Raw genomic sequence first — 25,170 nt, 5'->3', positions numbered from 1 at the left:
TCCCTTGCACAGAGGCAGTTTGTAGGATATATAAAGCAACCTCATCACTGCCAATACACAGCACCAATGACTTGTAGCCTCTTTTAAGCCAGTGATGCACAAAAGTAGAACACATTTACCCAGAGTGAATTTATAATGAAAGACCCCAGATTCCTTATTTATATAAAAGGTGAAGACATACAGTATTAATAATTTTCTTCCCTTCTAAAAAATAGCACAATATTTCCATCATGTGGATATCAAACTATAACTATTAAGGACGTTCGAGGTGGAAGGATTACATTACACAAAACCACATCCACAATCTTTACTAAATCTACATACACAACCTGGATTGTTTTTCTTTCCCTTTTCCAAACTTGTACCCAAAAATTGATCTGGCCCAATTCCTTATTCCCAATAATAAATGGGGATAAGGGTACAATTTAAAATTAAAAAAAAAATCTTGTAGACAAAATGCACCAAATTCTATTTATCTGCAGAACCGTTACTGTGTTTTAATCAATGCCCATCACTGTTGCTTTTTTCTGCAAAGCTACATAATCTGTTCGCTATCCTTTATCTTCCAGAGTTGCTCATTTTTTGGCTCGATCAGTCTTTAATTCAGCTTTTGCACTCGGCCTTTTGAGGCGCCAGTTTCCCACCTTTTCTTGTTCGTCTTGGTCTTCCTCACTATCAGTAAACCTGTATTGATCACGTTCTTTCGAAGGCTCATGGACCTTTTTAAGGAAGGATTCGTCATTTACTGACACTATTTGTGCATTTTGTTTCTTGCCAACTTTGGTAGATGATTTTTTCTTGGTTGACGTCTTAGGTTGTTTTTTGCTAATTTTCACCAAGGGTTTGAATTCTTTAGCTGCTTTAGAAGTGGGAAGAAACCAGTCCTGTCCGTAAAAATGAATGTTGTGTTAAACAAGAGAAATAAATCAGTAAAAAAGGGAAAGTGCAGATATGTTAATAGTATTACTTTATTGACCATCAATTCTATATAACTCATGAATTACATTTATCAGTCTTGGAGACTTTTTATGCCCTTAAGATACAATCAGAAATGATCAATGTTCTCCAGATACTTGAGAGCTCCACCTAAGGATCCATTAAAAAAAAAGTTACATAGAATTATTAGCAGCATTTTTTTGGTCTCATTTCTGTTGGTATTCAAAATTGTTCTTTGTTTAAACAAGTGTAGCTTACATAGTCAGGGATGGGCTTGAAGGAATTACTGAGCCCAGGAACATAATTTGCATTAGCAAAGACAAACATAAACTCAGCATTAAATATAGATGTTGATTCAGCTGCATCACACTGTTGAGCCCAGCAACCTTCTAGGCCAGTGTTCTGATGAGAGTATGAGGCAGCTACTGACAAGATCTCGGTTAGCCAGACAAATAGATAACACTCATATCTTGAACTTATAAACCCTGTTCTGTAACAAATAAAAAAATGCCTCAAAGTCCTTGAAGATATGTATAATGAGACAGTTTGATACAGCACGATGTGAAGTTAATAAGTGAAATCTGGGATTCACAAGGTTACCACTAGCACCCACATGCCTAAAGCTTAGCAATGCAGAAATCCACTAAAGAGTGGACACACTCTCTGCTTTGAAATTTGAACCAAGACAAACATATTATTCAAAGGGCAAGTCTCCAACAAGTTCTTTGGGAGTAAAAAAAAATGTTTAAAAACAGAGTAAAGCAATTAACTAATTATGATTGATAGCAAAGAAAATTTTGGTTAGGAAGATGCAAAATAGACATTGTAAAGTTTTTTTTTTACCTCAAAGTGTACATTATTAATATGATACTTTACTCCACTCTCGGAGCCGAATTCCTTTTCACATATCAGGCACTTGTACTTTCCAGCAACATACTCCCCCTAGTGGGTTAAAAAAACACAAACATCAGCATTTAATAATAGTAATAAAAGACCAGCTTCAGTTGAGATACAGTACAGCCTTTTTTTTTTACTCACCATGATGAGATGTTAGTGCTGTGGAATGGAACTCTTCCCATTTCAGACAGCCATTGCAGCATTAAGCCCTCAGATCAGGTAAAGCACAGCTAGATACAGAGTAAAGTTTCCTCTACTCTGTTCGAACAATATGATTTAGTCCCAATCTCAGAAAAATATTGTTTCTATTCCTACACCAGCAGAGAATGGATTGAGGCTATACACTCATAACTCTCATAGGAGACTTTCAGCTCATCAGTATGGGCTGCAACTGAACCCAAGTCATACAGATGAAAGGTCACTGTCCAACTCGCCACACCATCCAGTTCCCTTATGTTTTATATGGTTTAATGGAAAGCAAAAGAGGCAATATTATCAGTGCATACATCTCGATTTCCAGAGTGCAATGGCTGAATCACAACATCTTGATCTTCTCCACACCAGCCAAATGAAGCAACAAACTTTCAGTCCTTCAAAGGCAGTTTCGCCATACTTCGAGAATCCAACTGACAGGTGCAACCTTAGATGGCTCAACATTTAGTCCATCACCCAGCAATTTTATTGGCCTCACGATCTCCACTGACCTCAAAGGGAACTCCATCTTCACCATCCTTAAAGCACCTCCCCCCCACCTGCACCACAAAAAAAAGTTTGCTTTCCATTTCATATCAAACATACCTCAACAAGTCTTCATTCTCTATAAATCTTGCCTGTCCAAGCCTTCAAAACTGACTTTAGCTACTCTCTCACACTCTTGGAAAGGAAACAAGGAAAAGCTTATTGCTCGATATGATACTTCGCTCAACTTTTCTTGTCTCTCTCTTGACTTCATTAATACCATCAGGATTATTGCTCCATTGAATTTTCCTTTCTTTTGCTCCTAAGCAACAAATATGCCTGTAATGAAACCTGTTTGTCTTGCCTGTATTCGTTTTGCACTCATGTATATTACCCTCCCCCACACGGTGTATAGTTTCACTTCCTCTTTCCTGACTAACCTGGAAGGTTCCAGGTCTTGGCTCCACCCCTGACTTCTCTTACATAAAGATCCCAGGATCTGTATGACTCATTCCTGCGAGCCAGTCAGTGTGTTGAGATGTTAGCTCTGATCTTAGTGATTAAAAGCCAACTTGTTAAAGTCTATAACTTCTAGTTTTGTGGTTATTGAAGGCCCATCAATTTTAATCACTAAAGAATACTAGGATGGATCGACTCCTAAAACCAGAGCGTCTGGACTTGGATCCACATTCTGCTGAAGCATCAAATCAATTTGGACACTGGCTCAAATGCTTCGAACTCTTCGCGAGGGCCTCATCCGCTAGCGAGGTAGTGTGGTAAACCACTGTTTGTATTCCTGTTTGTCCTGTTTGTATTCCACTGTGTACATGCCTGGACATGCCTCGGCTGACTCCTCCCACAGGTCCTAGTATAAAGGTGACTGCTCCCCAGCCCTTGTATCCTGGACCGGTCGACCACTCGAGGCAGACCTCCATTCTGTTGTTAATAAAAGCCTTTGGTTACTCTTCTAACTCTCAGTCTTTTATGAGTAATTGATAGCGCATCAATTTTATTAACAACATTTTTATAATGGAGAAGATCCTCACACCAGCATGCCTGGACTTAGATCATCGGGAGGCGGACTCATCCACCAAGTTTACTCACTGGCTTAAGTGTTTCGAAAAATTCCTGACCGCCTCCAAAGCAATCAAATCGGACGAGGACAAACTGGATGTCCTGACCTCCAAAGTGAACCACCGAGTGTACTCGGTCATCCAAGACGCGACCTCGTACGCGGACGCTATCAAGCTCCTCAAGGACCAGTACACGCGCCCAGTGAACGAAGTGTACGCCAGGCACCTCCTGGGGAGTCGTAAACAACAACCTGGGGAATCGACCGTGGAATATCTTCAGGCACTGTCTGTGCTTGGCCGGGCCTGTGGTTGTAAGGATGTAAAGGCCGCCGTGTACACAGAGGAACTTATCCGGGACGCTTTTGTAGCGGGCCACAGATCCAATTACACCCGACAGCGACTGTTGGAGCAGAGTAACCTCGACCTCAACAAGGCCTCTGAACTCGCACTATCGTTGGATGCAGCCTACCAGGGCATGGATGCCTACTCCTCTGCACCGTGGACGCCGCGGGGAATGACAGCCTGGGACACGGTAGGACCGCCTCATAGCGCCGTGCCACCCCAGCCACACCCCAACAACGGCCCAACTACCGCAGCAGTGTCCCAAGGCCAGACAGCAGTGCCCCAAGGCCAGAAATGCTACCTCTGTGGCCAGGCAAAACACCCCAGAGCGCGCTGCCCGGCGAAAAACGCGATCTGCTCGGGCTGCGGGAAGAAGGGACACTACGCTAGCGTCTGCAGGGCCAAAGCCACCCCGAACCCCAGCAGCGCCGCGTGTGGGCCATGCGGGCCGCCATCTTGGACCTCCCCGGCCATGTGCGAATCACCGGTACAGCAGCCATTTTGGACGCCTCCAGCCACATGGGGATCATGGACGCCGCCATCTTGGACGACAGCCGGGACGCAGCAGGCCCCCGACACCGCCTCATCTGATACCCGCAGCGACACACCGACCCCTACGCTGGCATCCGTTACACTGGACCAAGCGAGACCGCACCAACTGGCCAGTTCCACAATGGACATTAAGGTAAATGGTCATGATACAATCTGCCTTTTTGACTCTGGGAGCACGGAGAGCTTCATCCACCCCGACACGGTGCGGCGTTGCTCTCTCCCAGTCCTGCCTGCGCAACAGCGGATTTCTATGGCCTCCGAGTCCCAGTCGGCGGACATCGGCGGCTACTGCGTGGTGACACTCGTAGTAGACGGGACCGTGTACGATCATTTTAAACTTCTGGTCCTGCCTGACCTCTGCGCTGCCGTCCTGCTGGGGTTAGATTTTCAGTGCCACCTTAAAAGTGTTACGATGGCGTACGGTGGACCCCTACCCCCACTCACAGTCCGCAGCCAGCAGCTTCCAAACTGCCCGCCGCGCACCAGGTGCAACCTCTCCACACTCAGAGTCACCCCCCCCCAACTGTTTGCTAACCTCACCCCCGACTGTAAGCCCATCGCCACAAAGAGCAGGCGATACAGTGCCGGGGACAGGGTTTTCATTAAAACCGAAGTGGAGCGGCTCCTGAAAGAAGGGATTATTGAGGGCAGCACCAGCCCCTGGCGAGCCCAGGTTGTGGTCGTTAAGACCGGCGAGAAGCAGCGCCTGGTCATCGACTACAGCCAGACAATAAATCGCTACACCCTGCTGGACGCCTACCCACTCCCCCGTATAGCTGATATGGTCAACCAGATCGCGCAGTACCGCGTCTTCTCGACCATTGACCTGAAATCAGCGTACCACCAGCTCCCCATCCGCCCTGAGGACTGCCAGTACACTGCCTTTGAGGCAAACGGCCGCCTCTATCACTTCCTTAGGGTTCCCTTTGGCGTCACCAACGGGGTCTCCGTCTTCCAAAGGGAGATGGACCGGATGGTAGATCAAAATGCGTTGCAGGCCACTTTCCCATATCTGGACAATGTGACCATCTGCGGCCGTGACTTGCAGGACCATGACGCAAACCTCGAAAAATTCCTCCGCACCGCCCAACTCCTAAACCTGACATATAACAAGGAGAAGTGCATATTCCGCACAAACCGCCTCGCCATCCTTGGCTGTGTTGTGGAACACGGCGTCATCGGCCCCGACCCCGACCGGATGCGTCCCCTTATGGAACTCCCACTGCCCCACTGCCTCAAGGCCCTGAAGAGGTGCCTAGGGTTTTTCTCCTATTACGCCCAGTGGGTCCCCTACTATGCGGACAAGGCCCGTCCGCTGATCAAGTCCACCTCTTTTCCCTTGACGGCAGAGGCCCGCTTAGCCTTCCACCGTATCAAGGAGGACATTGCCAAAGCCACCATGCACGCAGTGGACGAATCCATCCCCTTCCAGGTGGAAAGCGACGCGTCTGACTTTGCCCTGGCCGCTACCCTCAATCAGGCGGGGAGGCCCGTGGCCTTCTTTTCACGAACCCTCCAAGGCCCGGAGACCAGACACTCCGCTGTTGAGAAGGAGGCCCAGGCGATTGTGGAGGCTGTGCGTCATTGGAGGCACTACCTGGCCGGAAAACGATTTACCCTGCTCACTGACCAGCGTTCAGTTGCTTTTATGTTTAACAACAAGCAGAGGGGCAAAATCAAAAATGACAAGATCTTGAGGTGGAGAATCGAACTTTCCACCTACAACTACGAGATCTTGTACCGGCCCGGGAAGCTAAATGAACCCCTGGATGCGCTATCGCGTGGCACCTGCGCCAGCGCGCAGATCGATAGACTGCGGGCCCTCCACAATGACCTCTGCCACCCGGGGGTCACCAGGTTCTTCCACTTCATCAAGGTCCGCAACCTGCCTTACTCTATTGAGGAGGTCAGGACCATGACCAGGAACTGCCAAGTCTGCGCTGAGTGCAAACCGCACTTTTATAGACCAGACAGGGCCCACCTGATAAAAGCCACTCGCCCCTTCGAGCGCCTGAGCGTCGATTTTAAAGGGCCTCTCCCCTCCTCCGACCGCAATGTGTACTTCCTCAATATTATTGATGAGTACTCCAGTTTCCCTTTCGCCTTCCCCTGCCCGGACATGACCAGTGCCACGGTCATTAAATGTCTGAACAACCTCTTCACCCTGTTCGGCTTCCCCAGCTATATCCATAGCGACCGGGGCTCATCGTTTATGAGCGACGAACTCCGTCAGTACCTGCTAACTAGGGGTATTGCCACAAGCAGGACCACCAGTTACAACCCCCGGGGGAACGGACAGGTGGAAAGAGAAAATGCGACAGTTTGGAAGGCCGTCCTGCTAGCCTTAAAGTCTAGGGGCCTTCCAACCTCCCGCTGGCAGGATGTGCTCCCCGATGCGCTCCACTCTATTCGGTCACTGCTCTGCACTGCCACTAATGCCACCCCTCATGAGAAAATGTTTGTCTTCCCAAGGAAGTCCACATCGGGGACATCGCTACCGCCATGGCTGACGTCCCCAGGGCCGGTCCTACTGAGAAGACACGTGAGGACCCATAAAACGGACCCCCTGGTCGAGAGGGTCGACCTCCTCCACGCCAACCCCCAGTATGCTTACATCGCATACCCGGACGGGCGGGAGGACACAGTCTCCATAAGAGACCTTGCACCCTCGGGGGCCGCAGTAACCCACTACCCACTACCACCCCCCCCCACGATCCGATATCCAGCCCCAGCAGATGGCAGGCCTGGGCCCCGCGACCCGCTCGACATCTACGAGGACGACACGCCTGTGCCACAGCCTACGCTGGACTCGACGCCGGAAACTTCACTACCCCTGCCGTCGCCACGCAGATCACAGCGGCAGACAAGACCTCCGGAGAGACTCCAATACACTAACTTTTAATACACTTCACCCCGCCGGACTCAATTTTAAACAAGGGGTGAATGTGGTAAACCACTGTTTGTATTCCTGTTTGTCCTGTTTGTATTCCACTGTGTACATGCCTGGACATGCCTCGGCTGACTCCTCCCACAGGTCCTAGTATAAAGGTGACTGCTCCCCAGCCCTTGTATCCTGGACCGGTCGACCACTCGAGGCAGACCTCCATTCTGTTGTTAATAAAAGCCTTTGGTTACTCTTCTAACTCTCAGTCTTTTATGAGTAATTGATAGCGCATCAGGTAGATAAACTGAGTCTACTGACTACTCGCGTTAGTCATCGGATTTATTCGTTCATCCGGGACGCCACCTCTTACACGGAGGCCATCACTATCCTGAAGGCCTAATACCAGAGCCAGTAAACGAAGTGTACGCCAGACATCTGCTGGCTACACGCAGGCAGCGACCCGAGGAATCAATGGACGATTTCTTACAGGGCCTAAAGGACTTGGTCCGGGACTGTAACTGCAAGGCCGTGACGGCCAACGTGTACTCTGACGAATTGGTCCGCGATTCCTTCATCACGGGCCTCAAATCAAATTATATCCGGCAGAGACTGCTGGAGAAGGAGGTCCTGGACTTAAAAAAGGCAGTGGCCACTGCGCGATCGCTGGACGTGGCCCAGAAAAACTCTGACTCTTATTCTTCCGGCCATGCGGCCCTCACCACCTCATGCGCGCCGAGCGGGCCGCCATCTTGGAATCAGCCATCTTCCCCATCCAGGTCTCAGACCAGCTCTACACCGCCGGAGTCCCCACACAGAAGTTCACCCAGGAGTCCTACTACAGCGGCAATGTCTCGAGGCCCGAAATGCTACTTCTGCGGCCAGGCCAAGCACCCCAGACAACGATGCCCAGCGAAGGACGCTACATGCTTCAAATGTAAGAAAAAGGGGCATTTTAGCAAAGTCTGCAGGGGGAATCCGATTTCCAACTCCGTCACTGCCTCGTGCGTGCCGCCATCTTGGGATCCGCCATCTCTTCCCGACTCAACGGCCGCCCAGGGCCCAACAGTGGCTTCGATCACGGTGGATCAATCCAGGCTACACCCGTTGACAAAATCCATGATGGACATACAGGTAAACGGGAATTTAACGAAATGTTTAATTGACTGTGGGAGTACTGAGAGTTTTATCCACCCTAGCCTGGTACGGCGGCACTCATTAACGGTAACCCCTACACGGAGCAGAATTGCTATGGCTGCTAAGCCCCACACTTCGGACATTTTGGGCTACTGTGTGGTAACACTGACTGTAAAAGGCACGGACTACAAGGATTTTAAACTCCTCGTGATGTCAGAACTCTGTGTTAATGTAATCTTGGGCCTGGACTTCCAGTGTGTGGTAAACCACTGTTTGTATTCCACTGTGTACATGCCTGGACATGCCTCGGCTGACTCCTCCCACAAGTCCTAGTATAAAGGTGACTGCTCCCCAGCCCTTTGTATTTCTGGACCGGTCGACCACTCGAGGCAGACCTTCATTCTTTTGTTAATAAAAGCCTTTAGTTACTCTCTTAACTCTCAGTCTTTTATGAGTAATTGATAGCGCATCAATTTTATTAACAAAATTTTTATAATGGAGAAGATCCTCACACCAGCATGCCTGGACTTAGATCATCGGGAGGCGGACTCATCCACCAAGTTTACTCACTGGCTTAAGTGTTTCGAAAAATTCCTGACCGCCTCCGCAGCAATCAAATCGGACGAGGACAAACTGGATGTCCTGACCTCCAAAGTGAACCACCGAGTGTACTCGGTCATCCAAGACGCGACCTCGTACGCGGACGCTATCAAGCTCCTCAAGGACCAGTACACGCGCCCAGTGAACGAAGTGTACGCCAGGCACCTTCTGGGGAGTCGTAAACAACCACCTGGGGAATCGACCGTGCAATACCTTCAGGCACTGTCTGTGCTTGGCTGGGCCTGTGGTTGTAAGGATGTAAAGGCCGCCGTGTACACAGAGGAACTTATCCGGGACGCTTTTGTAGCGGGCCACAGATCCAATTACACCCGACAGCGACTGTTGGAGCAGAGTGACCTCGACCTCAACAAGGCCTCTGAACTCGCACTATCATTGGATGCAGCCTACCGGGGCATGGATGCCTACTCCTCTGCACCGTGGACGCCGCGGGGAATGACAGCCTGGGACACGGTAGGACCGCCTCATAGCGCCGTGCCACCCCAGCCACGGCCCAACTACCGCAGCAGTGTCCCAAGGCCAGACAGCAGTGCCCCAAGGCCAGAAATGCTACTTCTGTGGCCAGGCAAAACACCCCAGAGCGCGCTGCCCAGCGAAAAACGCGATCTGCTCGGGCTGCGGGAAGAAGGGACACTACGCTAACGTCTGCAGGGCCAAAGCCACCCCGAACCCCAGCAGCGCCGCGTGTGGGCCATGCGGGCCGCCATCTTGGGCCTCCCCGGCCATGTGCGAACCACCGGTACAGCAGCCATTTTGGACGCCTCCAGCCCCATGGGGATCATGGACGCCGCCATCTTGGACGACAGCCGGAACGCAGCAGGCCCCCAAAACCACCTCATCTGATACCCGCAGCGACACACCGACCCCTACGCTGGCATCCGTTACACTGGACCAAGCGAGACCACACCAGCTGGCCAGTTCCACAATGGACATTAAGGTAAATGGCCACGATACAATCTGCCTTTTTGACTCTGGGAGCACGGAGAGCTTCATCCACCCCGACACGGTGCGGCGTTGCTCTCTCCCAGTCCTGCCTGCGCACCAGCGGATTTCTATGGCCTCCGAGTCCCAGTCGGCGGACATCGGCGGCTACTGCGTAGTGACACTCGTAGTAGACGGGACCGTGTACGATCATTTTAAACTTCTGGTCCTGCCCGACCTCTGCGCTGCCGTCCTGCTGGGGTTAGATTTTCAGTGCCACCTTAAAAGTGTTACGATGGCGTACGGTGGACCCCTACCCCCACTCACAGTCCGCAGCCAGCAGCTCCCAAATTGCCCACCGCGCACCAGGTGCAACCTCTCCACACTCGGAGTCACCCCCCCCCCCCCACTGTTTGCTAACCTCACCCCCGACTGTAAGCCCATCGCCACAAAGAGCAGGCGATACAGTGCCGGGGACAGGGTTTTCATTAAAACCGAAGTGGAGCGGCTCCTGAAGGAAGGGATTATTGAGGGCAGCACCAGCCCCTGGCGAGCCCAGGTTGTGGTCGTTAAGACCAGCGAGAAGCAGCGCCTGGTCATCGACTACAGCCAGACAATAAATCGCTACACCCTGCTGGACGCCTACCCACTCCCCCGCATAGCTGATATGGTCAACCAGATCGCGCAGTACCGCGTCTTCTCGACCATTGACCTGAAATCAGCGTACCACCAGCTGCCTATCCGCCCTGAGGACTGCCAGTATACTGCCTTTGAGGCAAACGGCCGCCTCTATCACTTCCTTAGGGTTCCCTTTGGCGTCACCAACGGGGTCTCCGTCTTCCAAAGGGAGATGGACCGGATGGTAGATCAAAATGCGTTGCAGGCCACTTTCCCATATCTGGACAATGTGACCATCTGCGGCCGTGACTTGCAGGACCATGACGCAAACCTCGAAAAATTCCTCCGCACCGCCCAACTCCTGAACCTGACATATAACAAGGAGAAGTGCATATTCCGCACAAACCGCCTCGCCATCCTTGGCTGTGTTGTGGAACACGGAGTCATCGGCCCCGACCCCGACCGGATGCGTCCCCTTATGGAACTCCCACTGCCTCAAGGCCCTGAAGAGGTGCCTAGGGTTTTTCTCCTATTATGCCCAGTGGGTCCCCTACTATGCGGACAAGGCCCATCCGCTGATCAAGTCCACCTCTTTTCCCTTGACGGCAGAGGCCCGCTTAGCCTTCCACCGTATCAAGGAAGACATTGCCAAAGCCACCATGCACGCAGTGGACGAATCCATCCCCTTCCAGGTGGAAAGCGACGCGTCCGACTTTGCCCTGGCTGCTACCCTCAATCAGGCGGGGAGACCCGTGGCCTTCTTTTCACGAACCCTCCAAGGCCCGGAGACCAGACACTCCGCTGTTGAGAAGGAGGCCCAGGCAATTGTGGAGGCTGTGCGTCATTGGAGGCACTACCTGGCCGGAAAACGATTTACCCTGCTCACTGACCAACGTTCAGTTGCTTTCATGTTTAACAACAAGCAGAGGGGCAAAATCAAAAATGACAAGATCTTGAGGTGGAGAATCGAACTTTCCACCTACAATTACGAGATCTTGTACCGGCCCGGGAAGCTCAATGAACCCCCGGATGCGCTATCGCGTGGCACCTGCGCCAGCGCGCAGATCGATAGACTGCGGGCCCTCCACAATGACCTCTGCCACCCGGGGGTCACCAGGTTCTTCCACTTCATCAAGGCCCGCAACCTGCCTTACTCTATTGAGGAGGTCAGGACCATGACCAGGAACTGCCAAGTCTGCGCTGAGTGCAAACCGCACTTTTATAGACCAGACAGGGCCCACCTGATAAAAGCCACTCGCCCCTTCGAGCGCCTGAGCGTTGATTTTAAAGGGCCTCTCCCCTCCTCCGACCGCAATGTGTACTTCCTCAATATTATTGATGAGTACTCCCGTTTCCCGTTCGCCATCCCCTGCCCGGACATGACCAGTGCCACGGTCATTAAATGCCTGAACGACCTCTTCACCCTGTTCGGTTTCCCCAGCTATATCCATAGCGACGGGGGCTCATCGCTTATGAGCGACGAACTCCGTCAGTACCTGCTAACTAGGGGTATTGCCACAAGCAGGACCACCAGTTACAACCCCCGGGGGAACGGACAGGTGGAAAGAGAAAATGCGACAGTTTGGAAGGCCGCCCTGCTAGCCTTAAAGCCTAGGGGCCTTCCAACCTCCCGCTGGCAGGATGTGCTCCCCGATGCGCTCCACTCTATTCGGTCACTGCTCTGCACTGCCACTAACGCCACCCCCCATGAGAAAATGTTTGTCTTCCCAAGGAAGTCCACATCGGGGACATCGCTACCGCCATGGCTGACGTCCCCAGGGCCGGTCCTACTGAGAAGGCACGTGAGGACCCATAAAACGGACCCCCTGGTCGAGAGGGTCGACCTCCTCCACGCCAACCCCCAGTATGCTTACATTGCATACCCGGACGGGCAGGAGGACACAGTCTCCATAAGAGACCTTGCACCCTCGGGGGCCGCAGTAACCCACTACTCACTACCACCGCCCCCCCCCCCACGATCCGATATCCAGCCCCAGCAGACGGCAGGCCTGGGCCCCGCGACCCGCTCGACATCTACGAGGACGACACGCCTGTGCCACAGCCCACGCAGGACTCGACGCCGGAAGCTCCACTACCCCTGCCGTCGCCACGCCGATCACAGCGCCAGACAAGACCTCCGGAGAGACTCCAATACACTAACTTTTAATACACTTCACCCCGCCGGACTCAATTTTAAACAAGGGGTGAATGTGGTAAACCACTGTTTGTATTCCACTGTGTACATGCCTGGACATGCCTCGGCTGACTCCTCCCACAAGTCCTAGTATAAAGGTGACTGCTCCCCAGCCCTTTGTATTTCTGGACCGGTCGACCACTCAAGGCAGACCTTCATTCTTTTGTTAATAAAAGCCTTTAGTTACTCTCTTAACTCTCAGTCTTTTATGAGTAATTGATAGCGCATCACAGTGCCACCACGAAAGTGTCACGCTAGCATATGGCGGGTCCCAGCCGCCACTCACAGTCTGTGGCCTATCAACCTTAAAAATCAGCCCGCCCTCTTTATTCGCTAATCTCGCTCCGAACTGTAGGCCCATAGCGACCAAAAGTAGACGGTACAGTCTGGAAGACAGACACTTTATCAAGGCGGAAGTGGACAGACTCCTGCGGGAAGGCATTATTGAATGCAGTACCAGCCCGTGGCGTGCCCAAGTAGTCATAGTTAAAAATAGCGAAAAGAAATTGATGGTAATTGACTACAGCCAGACTGTTAATATTTATACCCAGCCGGACGCCTACCCTTTACCCCGCATATCAGAAATGGTCAACCAGATTGCGCAATACCGAGTCTTCTCGACTATCGACCTCAAATCCGCGTATCACCAGCTCCCCATCAGAACGGAGGACCGCCCATACACCGCCTTCGAGGCGAACGGACGCCTCTACCATTTTCTCAGAGTGCCCTTCGGGGTAACAAATGGGGTCTCGGTCTTCCAACGTGAGACGAGAATAAACTACAAGCTACCTACCCCTATCTGGACAATGTCACTATCTGCGGGCACAACCAGCAAGACCACGATCTAAATCTTGCGAGATTTTTAAAAACTGCCCTAAAGCTGAATCTAACCTACAACGAAGACAAATGTGTCTTCAACACAACCCGTCTCTGTATCCTCGGCTGTGTGGTGGAAGATGGGGTAATTGGACCGGACCCTGACTGATTACGCCCCCTAAAGGAACTGCCCCTGCCACACAATCCCAAAGCTTTAAAAAGGTGCCTGGGATTTTTTTCGTATTATGCCCAATGGGTGCCCAATTACTCTGATAAGGCCCGACCCCTCATTAAATCGACGTCCTTCCCACTATCAGCTGAAGCTCGGGAGGCTTTCACCAGTATCAAACAGGACATTGAAAGGGCTGCAATGTGTGCAGTGGACGAAAGCATTCCCTTTCAAGTCGAAAGCGATGCGTCAGACTTTGCCTTAGCTGCGACCCTCAATCAGGCTGGGAGACCTGTGGCCTTCTTCTCCCGAACCCTTCAGGGACCTGAAATCAGGCACTCTTCTGTCGAGAAGGAGGCACAGGCTATAGTGGAGGCAGTGCGGCACTGGAGACACTACCTAGCCGGCAAACATTTCACCCTGCTCACCGACCAGCGGTCGGTGGCTTTCATGTTTAATAACAAAGGGGGAAAATCAAGAATGACAAAATACTCAGGTGGAGGATCGAACTATCCACGTTCGACTATGATATTATGTACAGGCCGGGAGCCCTTAACGAACCCCCAGACGCCCTATCGCGGGGAATGTGTGCCAGCATTCATATGGACAAATTACAGGGTCTCCACAACGACCTCTGTCACCCAGGGGTCACCCGACTATACCATTTTATAAAGTCCCGCAATCTGCCCCACTCCATCGAGGAGGTCAGGGCAATGACCAGAGCCTGCCGCATCTGTGCGGAATGCAAGCCTCGTTTCTACAGGCCTGACCGTGCACACCTTATCAAAGCCACACCGCCATTCGAGCGCCTAAGTCTGGACTTCAAGGGACCCCTTCCCTCTGCCGACCGTAACGTATACTTCCTCAATATCATCGATGAACATTCCCGCTTCCCCTTCGCCATTCCCTGCCCAGACATGACCAGTGCCACGGTCATCAAGTGTATCTGTAATCTATTCTGCATGTTTGGCATGCCGAACTACATACACAGCGATAGGGGGACGTCATTTATGAGTGACGAGCTGCGCCAGTTCTTGCTCTCGAAGGGGATAGCCACTAGCAGAACCACTAGCTACAACCCCCGGGGTAATGGGCAAGTGGAAAGGGAGAATGCTACTGTTTGGAAGGCCGTCACGTTAGCCTTAAAGTCAAAAGGCCTTCCGACCTCCCGCTGGCAGGAAGTCCTCCCAGACGTGCTCCACTCCATAAGGTCTCGGTTATGTACAGCCACTAACACTACCCCTCACAAAAAGATGTTCGTTTTCCCCCGGAAATCCACCTCGGGCATATCTCTACCCGCGTGGCTGACGTCTCCGGGGACAGTACTATTGCGGAAGCACGTGAGAGGCCATAAAATGGACCCCCTTGTGGAAAAGGTACAGCTCCTCCATGCAAAGCCTCAGTACGCCTATATCAAATACTCTGACGGGCGAGAGGACACTGTTTCCATAAAAGACCTCGCTCCCTCGGGGAGCGGAGAGAACGATGAGAGACTACCCGAGGAAGACCTACACCAAAAAGAGACAGGACGCCCAGAGGTATCAATACCCAACTTTAACCTGGAGGACACTGCAGATAACCTGGAAGACACTGCGGAGGCCCGGACAGCGGAGGAACCAGAATCCACTCCCCTAGAGGCACCCCAACCGGCTTTGCGCCGATCACTGAGAACCGCAAAACCTCCTGACAGACTCACTTATACCAACTTTTAAGAAACATCACCCCGATGGACTAAATCTAAAGAAGGGGTGAATGTAATGAAACCTGTTTGTCTTGCCTGTATTCGTTTTACACTCATGTATATTACCCTCCCCCACACGGTGTATAGTTTCACTTCCTCTTTCCTTACTAACCTGGAAGGTTCCAGGTCTTGGCTCTTGGCTCCGCCCCTGACTTCTCTTACATAAAGATCCCAGGATCTGTATGACTCATTCCTGTGAGCCAGTCGGTGTGTTGAGATGTTAGCTCTGATCTTAGTGATTAAAAGCCAACTTGTTTAAGTTAATAACTTCTAGTTTTGTGGTTATTGAAGGCACATCAATGCCGCACTACATGGTCCTGTCCCTTCCTGCATAGAAATCAAGAATTCTTATCTCCCTCAGTCTTCCCTTCCTCCTATCATGTTCAGGGTTTAAAAACCAAGAGTGGCAACATCTAATCACTATTTTTTGATTTGTCTGGTATTTTCCACCTTTGTGGTACCCAATGTCTAGGACTCCCAATATAAAAAAAAGTACATAATTTCATAAAATTAATATGCCAATAGGATAGACACAAGAAAATAAAAACATCTTTTGGCTCAAAACCAAGAATTCAAAACAAAAATGGCATTCAACTATTCCCCTGGCACCTGATCCAAGATGGAGCCCCTAAACAACTAAGTTATGATGCACTGGGTGTACGCTTAATAGGAATTGGGTTTATTTTAAAATTCCTCACAGTTGTAAATGTTCATTTCCAACAGAAAAGGACAGGGGTGAATATATACACACAGACACACATAAATACGTACACATTATTACTTCAATAATTTTTTTAAACCTTATACTTAAGTATTTCTTTCCTTGGAATTACCTTAAAAAGGAGCAAATGTTTAACCTATGAAATTTGAGCTCTATAACTTGACCCTTAAACCTACTGAAATAACCATTCATGCATCAAAGACATGAGATTCCACCATATAATCATTTATCAATTCCTACTCTGATTTACAACTGGAAAGGTATGTAGGGAGAACAAATCCGTTTGTTATCTCACAGTTACAGAAAATATCTAAGATATTCAATTTGGCACCAATTTTCTCCAAATTTTACGGAATGGACAGGAAAATATTTTTTCCACAGCAGTCTAGAAATAGAGTAAAACATAGTACTATAAGCAACATCCATCAAAAGGAAGGAAAATAACATAACCATCTCCATCAACACTTCCCAAAGGATGTTATGAAGTTCTCCCCCTATAAAATCAGACGAAAGGTATGAGGGAAAAAAATAGGGACGGTAGGTAAGTGTTCTTGAACAGACATGGACAGGGCAATGGCTTTGACCTGTCAGGTGGTCAGAATAGAGTTAGATTTAGCTCAAATACAATGCTACAAATTGCTGCAACATACTACAGAGACTTCGAGAAGGCTAAAACCCCAGTACAGACTTTAAAATACAAAGGCATTATAAATATCCTTTCCTAAATCTTAAAAAAAAAGTTATACTTACCCTTGTACAAGAACCAAGATGAGCCTTCAATCCGGATACGCTGGTATAATTAGAACCACAATCCTAAAAAAAAAATTAACTGTTAAATGCAATTACAAGTGACGTTAGTTTGAACATTTCAGTTCCATGTATGTCATGGAATCTAAGCATTCTGCAGTTAAACTTAAAAAACATGTAACCAAGTGTGCTCAAAATATACATACTTAAAATAAAGATTGACTATAACATGTCAGACTACATGGAATTTCTGATCTATAAAGTATAACCCAGCAATCTCATGGCTCCTCACCAATATTTTGGATTTCATCTCCCTTTGTGCAATTACCCATATGTTGGTTGCATATGTAAAGAGAGTGTCTGCTTCCAGTTCTCTGCAGCTGCTAGGAAGTACTCAGAACAGTTCTAGGTTGACTCGCTCCTAATTTTTTTCCCTCCGTCTGGCCTCTCCTTCACTGAGCAGCCAAGGACAGAAACTCAGCAGATTGGCATTTTTTTCCAATCCTGGATGCCATTCAAGTGTTATCCGAGTCCTTAATGCAAATCCTGAATTTATACAAATCACCTTCCTTAACTTGCATACAGCTGAGGTTTACATAATTTTCCGCTGAACCACAGCAGCAGTCCCTCTCCTGTCTCCTTGCCACTCTCCAGAATAGTTAGCAACTTACATTAATGAGTTGCTAGACAACTAAATTATGATGCCGTGCATGCCTAATAGGAACTGGGGTTATTTCAAAATTCCCTTCAATAGTAATTGTTCATTTTTTTTTTAAGCAGGAAAGCAGGGGTGGGGTTAGGGAATGGTATAGCCTCAGTGTAATATTTCTTCCCTTAGATCAGAATGAATGTTAAAATTCTTAGTGAGACAGGACCCATGAAACCTATTGAAATAGACTTATGTATCAAAGACATCAGATTATGCCACATAATTGGAGTTAGTTACTATTACGGGAGTCAGTACTTATTCATGCTCAACATGGCTAAAACCACCCATTATTGAACAACAGCACAGCCTTGTGATATAGATACCAGTAGAATCAATTCCACTTGTACGCAAGTTTGTGGAAGCAGATTAGTTGAAACAATCAGGCTACACTGTACTCAACTGCTAAACCAGAGTGTAAAACTAAAAGTTATCAACAAGGGCAGCTCTTCACACCAGCATCCAGCATTGGCTCAATCTGACCCAATATAGCATTATATGTTTCAGTCAAAACATAGATTACAAATAACATTTATTTTTACAAATGAATGTTTTGTCAAACTGATTCGCAGATAGAAAATGTACCATTTTTAAAAGTTTATCACTTGCAAGTAATGTTTAGTATACAACTACAACAAACATAATAGAACAAATGTACACTACCAGGAAAAAGATAAAAGTTATTGTCTGGAGCTGCTACATTAAACAGTTATAGCACAGGCACAACTCACAATCATTCAAAACGTATCCAAGATACACTATAACACATTCATTTTGAATAGTAGCTCATGCCAATCAATAATTAGGATAAATATCAAATTTGATCATTAATCATCTGCATATAAATTGCTCCCATTTTCCCCGTTTTTATGGCTGGAGAAGATATTGTTACCATAACAAGAAAACTGAACCATCGTCAGTCATTTCCCTTTATTATAACATATGAAATAGGAGCAGGAGTAGGCCATTCGGCCCTTCGAGCCTGCTCCACCATTCAATAAGATCATGGCTGATCGTCTACCTCAACACAATTGTCTTTCCCGTCCTATCCCCATATCCCTTAGTTCCCTAAGTATCCAAAAATCTATCAATTTCTGTCTTGAATATACTTAACAACTGAGCCTCCATAGCCCTCTGGGGTAGAGAATTCCAAAGATTCACCACCCTCTGAGTGAAGAAATTTCTCCTCATCTCAGTCCTAAATGGTTGATCCCTTATTCTGAGACTGTGACCCCTGGTTCTAGACTCCCCAGCCAGGGGAAACATCCTCCCTGCATCTACCTTGTTAAACCCTGTAAGAATTTTGTATGTTTCGATGAGATCATCTCTCATTCTTCTAGACTCTAGAGAATATAGGCCTAGTCTTCACAGCACGGTGGCATAGTGGTTAGCACTGTTGCCTCACAGCGCCAGGGACCCGGGTTCAAATCCGGCCTCGGGTGACTGTCTGTGTGGAGTTTGCACATTCTCCCCGTGTTTGCGTGGGTTTCCTCCGGGTGCTCCGGTTTCCTCCCACAGTCCAAAGATGTGCGGGTTAGGTTGATTGGCTATGATAAATTGACCCTTAGTGTTAGGGGGATTAAATACGTGGGGTTACGGGGATAGGGTGGGATATGTGTTGGTGTAGGGGTTACGGGGATCGGGTGGGATATGTGTCGGTGCAGGCTCGATGGGCCGAAATGGCCTCTATCTGCACTGTGGGGTTTCTGTGATTCTGTGAATCTCCCTTCACAGGACAATCCCCCCATTTCAGGAATCAGTCTGGTGAACCTTCATTGCACTCCCTCTATGGCAAGTGTTTCCTTCATAAGAACATAAAAAATAGAAGGAGTAGGCCATTTGGCCCTTCGAGCCTGCTCCACCATTCAATAAGTTCATGGTTGATATTCTACCTCATCTCCACTTTGCTGCACTATCCCCATATCCCTTGATTCCCTTAATATTCAAAAATCTATCGATCTTTGTCTTGAATATACTTAACAACTGAGCCTCCACAGCCCTCTGGGGTAGAGAATTCCAAAGATTCGCCACCCTCTGAGTGAACTAATTTATCCTCATCTCAGTCCTAAATGGCCTACCCCTTATTCTGAGACTGTGACCCCTGGTTCTAGACTCCCCAGCCAGGGGAAACATCTACCCTGTCAAGCCCTGTAAGAATTTTGTATGTTTCAATGAGATCAGCTCTCATTCTTCTAAACGCCAGAGAATATAGGCCTAGTCTACTCAATCTCTCCTCATAGGACAATCCCCCCATCCCAGGAATCAGTCTGGTGAACCTTCGTTGCACTCCCTCTATGGCAAGTATATCCTTCCTTAGGTAAGGAGACAAAAACTGTACACAATACTCTAGGTGTAGTCTCACCGGGGCCCTACATAATTGCAGTAAGACATCTTTACTCTTATACTCAAATCCTCTTGTAATAAAGGCCAACATACCATTTGCTTTCCTAATTGCTTGCTGTACCTGCATGTTAACGTTCAGTGATTCATGTACAAGGACACCCAGGTCGCTCTGAACACCAGCATTTCCCAATCTCTCACCATTTAAAAAATACTCTGCTTTTCTATTTTTCCTACCAAAGTAGATAACTTCTCATTTCTCCACATTATATTCCATTTTCCATGTTCTTGCCCACTCACTTAGCCTGTCTATACCACCTTGAAGCCTCCTTGCATCCTCCGCACAACTTACATTCCCACCCATCTTTGTATCATCAGCAAACTTGGATATATTACATTTGGTCCCCTCATCTAAATCATTGATGTAGATTGTGAATAGCTGAGGCCCAAGCACTGATCCTTGCAGTACCCCACTAGTTACAGCTTGCCAACCCGAAAATGATCCGTTTATTCCTACTCTCTATTTTCTGTCCATTAATCAATCCATGCTAGTATATTACCCCCAATCCCATGAGCCCTAATTTTGTTTAATAACCTCTTGTGTGGCACCTTATCGAATGCCTTCTGAAAATCCAAATACACCACATTCACTGGTTCCCCCTTATCTATTCTGCTAGTTACAACCTCAAAAAACGAACAGATTTGTCAAACACAATTTCCCTTTCATAAATCCGTGTCGACTCTGCCCAATCCTATTATTATTTTCTAAGTGCCCTGTTACCACGTCCTTAACAATAGATTCTAGCATTTTCCCTACTACTGATGTCAGGCTAACTGGTCTGTAGTTCCCTGTTTTCTCTCTCCCTCCTTTCTTAAATAGTGGGGTTACATTTGCTACCTTCCAATCCACGGGAACCATTCTAGAATCTATGGAACTTTGGAAAATGACAACCAATGCATCCACTATCTCTATAGCCACCTCTTTCAAAGCCCTAGGATGTAGGCCATCAGGTCCAGGGGATTTATCGGCTTTCAGTCCCATTAATTTCTCCAGTACTATTTTTTTTATTAATACTAATTTCTTTCAGTTCCTCATTCTCGTTTGACCCTTGGTTCTCCATTATTTCCAGGAAGTTTTTTGTGTCTTCTTCCGTGAAGACAGACACAAAGTATTTGTTTAATTTCTCTGCCATTTCCTTATTCCCCATTATAATTTCTCCTGTCTCAGCCTGCAAGGGACCCACATTTACTTTTGCTAATCTTTTCCTTTTTACATACCTGTAGAAGCTTTTACAGTCTGTTTTTATGTCTCTCGCTAGTTTACTCTCATATTCTATTTTCCCTTTCTTTATCAATTTCTTGGTCCTCCTTTGCTGAATTCTAAAATCCTCAGGCTTACTACTCTGTTTGGCAACATTATAAGCCTCTTCCTTTGATCTAATACTATCTTTAACCTCTCGTTAGTCACGGTTGGACCACTTTTCCTGTGGGGTTTTTGTACCTTAAAAGAATGTATGTTTGTTGTAAATTATGTATTAATTCTTTAAATGCTAGCCATTGCTTCTCTACCATCATAACTTTTAATGTAGTTTCCCAATCTATCTTAGCCAACTCGCCCCTCATACCTACGTAGTTTGCTTTGTTTAGATTTAAGCCCCTAGTTTCGGATTTAATGAAATCATTTTCAAACTCAATATAAAATTCTATCATATTATGGTCACTCTTCCCTAAAGGCCCCTTTACTACAAGGTTATTAATTAACCCTTTCTCATTGTGCAATACTAGATCTAAAATAGCCTGTTACCTAGTTGATTCCTCAACATACTGAGCTAGAAAACTATCTTGCATACATTCCATGAATTCGTCCTCCACACTATTACTGCAAATTTGGTTTGCCCAGTCTATATGTAGATTAAAGTTCCCCATGATTACTGTATTACCCTTGTTACAGGCGCCTCTAATTTCCTGATTTATACTCTGCCCTACATTACAACTACTGTTTGGAGGCCTATAAACAACTCCCAACAATGTTTTCTGCCCCTTGCTGTTTCTTAGCTCCACCCAAACTGATTCTACTTCTTGATTTTCGGAGCGAAGATCCTTTCTCTCGACTATCTTTATCCCATTCTTTATTATCAGGGTTACTACCCCTCCTCCTCTTAACTTTTACAAGAGATAGGCAAAATGGAAGTATCCTGGAATATTTCATTCCCAACCTTGGCCACTTTGCAACCACGTCCCCCTTATGGCTATTAGATCAAACCTGTTAATTTCTATCTGCGCTATTAATTCATCTATTTTGTCACGAATGCTTCACGCGTTCAGATATAGTGCCTTTAGCTTTAACATTTCTATTTTTCCCTGATGTCACCGTAGTCACTGATGCCTTATTACCTTTGTTACTCTCTCTGTCCCTTCCTGACCCACTCTGTTTATTTTTCCCCAAAACTCTACTCTGCTCTAGAGCCTTGACATTTCTTTCGCTGCTTTTAAATTTACTCTTTCCTGAATCTTCCCACCTCCCCCTTTCATTAGGTAAGGAGACCAAAACTGTGCACAATACTTCAGGTGTGGTCTCACCAAGGCCCTATATAATTGCAGCAAGACTTCTTGGCCTAGAAATTCATTTCGGGGTCTGGTGCAAAGCAAGCGGTATCAGATGGGCTGCCCATTTTACGCCACTGCCCAAGACGAATTTCTGGGCCCTTTACTTATACTCCAAACTTTTTGTAATAAAGGCTAATATACCATTTAATTTCCTAATTGCTTGCTGTACCTGCAGGTACACTTTCTGTGATTCGTATACAAGGACACCCAGGTCACACTGAATACCAACATTTCCCAGGCTCTCATCATTTAAAAAATAGTGCTTTTCTATTTTTTCTACTAAAGTGGATAACTTCACATTTCTCCACATTATATTCCATCTGCCATGTTCTTGCCCACTCACTTAACCTGTTTATATCTTACCAGGCAGAAAAATAATGGCATAAAGTGCTACATATACACTGACTTCCTGTTAAAACACCTCAAAATGCTTCATACAATGAATTTATTTAGAAGTGTAATGGCTTGTTTTGTACTGCGGAAGGAAACCTGTACGTTTGTTGTACAATGACCTGTGACCAAGACAACATTACATAATGACCAAAGGTAGAAGGGTCTTCCACAGTGATGTGACCAAGGTGGAATTTCTTCACAACCACTAATACCAAGACAAGTGGCTATTGTATTTCTCTCAATGTCTCAATCTCTCCTGCTTTCTATCCTATCTCTGACCTTCCCTTTTGTTCTTTCATCCCCTCCCCCTTTCCCCAGCCCCCACTTGCTTTAAAATCTATCCCTCTTCCTGCTTTTTTTCCAGTTCTGACGAAGGGTCTTCGACCTGAAACGTTAACTCTGTTTCTCTCTCCACGGATGCTGCCCTGGCCTGCTGAGTTTTTCCAGCGTTTTCTGTTGTTATTTTGCCTATTGTATTTACAGTACCTTGTTTGGACATTGCACCCTCTTATAGGTTTTCATCTCATTCTTCCACTTGCGAAGCACTTCATGACTGAATGTAGGCAAGCCAGGCCGTGTGTACTTTAACTACAGAAAAGACAAAAATCACTCTTACCACATATTCTTCTTAAATACAGAATTTTGGTCTGACAAAAACAGACTGGAAATAGTTTTTAAAACTTTTGTTGTAAAGACAAACTCTAGGGGACAGGATGCAGTGGGTTAGCACACAGCATTTTCACCTCTGGTATATGGATTTGAATTCAGCCCGACTTGATTCGATCAAAGTCTTCTTTCTCTGTTGACTAACACTCCTTACTGAACTGTGCTTGGGCAGTCTAAAGTCAGTGGGCAACAATAAAACTGCCAGTCAATATTAGAACGGCCAGACCCATGTGTGAGAAGTTGGAAAAAATAGAGACAAACTATGCACATATTGTTGCAGTAGGTAGTATTTTTCAGAGTTTAAGACTTGCTGAAGCAGAGGAGAGAGAGTTTGACTCTGTGTCTGCTCCATGCTTTAACTAACCTGGAAGTTCACTGGGTGCAAAAAGTAGAAATGATGTTTCATTCCCTACCTTGATTATTATAAAATGCACCAAAAAATAAATAGAAATGGCAGCTACGTTTTTTGCTCATCAACTCTTAAATTCCACAATCAAACAGGCAACAATAGAGCTGTTTCTTTACCTTGTCAAATATCTCATGCTCTTTACACTTAAAGCAAAAAGTAGCAGAAACACTACTCTCCCGCATCGCACCAAGAAACAGACTTCAATACTCACTCTGTCTCTCTATTGATATACATCTATATCGGTCTTCTATACAATTATTTTGCATATAATGTGCACATATTTAATATGTTTGTAGCACAATCACAGATCTGATTGGATGAAATAACCTTCAAAATCAATCAACTAAAGAATGGTAGGAAAAACCTACCAGCAGCCATATTTTTTCTTCACCCACCCTCCTATGTATCCTTAAAATATTAATAATATACACAAAGTTGAAGAATCTAAAAATAAAAGACCAACACAGTTATCCACTACACCTTACCACAGGCCTCCACTTTATCAGTTGTCTTCAGCTCTGTTCTTGGAGTTTCTATTCTTCTCCTCAGCCTTCACTAGGACATTAACTATGCCCCAGGTGGGAATTCCTCCCCCCTTCCTGCCCATATGACCTTTCACCCCTCTGCACACGTGCTCTCACTACCCCCCTCCTGTGTACACTTCTACCATTATGGCTACTTCAGTTCATGAGGGTCCAACACACAAAGTGCATCTACTTATCCAGCACAGTAACACACTTCATTAACAACTTTTCACCCCTACACGCAGCCTGAACCCCCGCCACCAATGTCAGAGGCACCTCCCTGTCTCCACTCCTGTTCTCAACATCATGGGAGAAGCACTAGTATATACTATAAGCAAAAAAAAAATGGACAGCAAGTTATCTGGGTGGGGAAATGAAGCTCATGTCAAAGTATTCTCACACCTATTGTTCATTACATTATCTGAACGCCTGGATTGAGGTACGTTCTTGTAGCTTGCTCCTATGCTTTACTGTATAGCTTTGA

At 47.1% G+C, this 25,170-nt stretch overlaps 1 protein-coding gene across 2 annotated transcripts in view; it reads right to left on the bottom strand.

The window, feature by feature from the left end:
- Positions 1–304: 304 nt before the first annotated feature.
- Positions 305–25,170, bottom strand: part of znf512 (zinc finger protein 512) — a 66,237-nt gene continuing 41,371 nt past the window's right edge. Inside the window, exons 13-16 of one of the 2 annotated variants that reach the window (XM_085996961.1) lie at positions 23,574–23,675; positions 17,045–17,107; positions 1,780–1,878; positions 305–884 (exon numbers count right to left, since the gene is read on the bottom strand). In XM_085996961.1, coding sequence (XP_085853087.1) covers positions 576–884; positions 1,780–1,878; positions 17,045–17,107; positions 23,574–23,675 — 573 coding nt within the window. In that variant the 3' untranslated portion in view covers positions 305–575. Of the gene's footprint in view, positions 1,087–1,779; positions 1,879–17,044; positions 17,108–23,573; positions 23,676–25,170 lie in introns of both variants that reach the window. The other variant, XM_085996962.1, reaches the window with a different exon arrangement.

This window comes from Somniosus microcephalus, chromosome 9 (genome assembly GCF_052327205.1).
Source record: "Somniosus microcephalus isolate GS21.2 chromosome 9, FLI_Smic_1.0, whole genome shotgun sequence".
Taxonomy (NCBI): Eukaryota; Metazoa; Chordata; class Chondrichthyes; order Squaliformes; family Somniosidae; genus Somniosus; species Somniosus microcephalus.
Note: the sequence above shows the minus strand (reverse complement) of the source record. Positions and strands in the feature narration are given on the sequence as shown.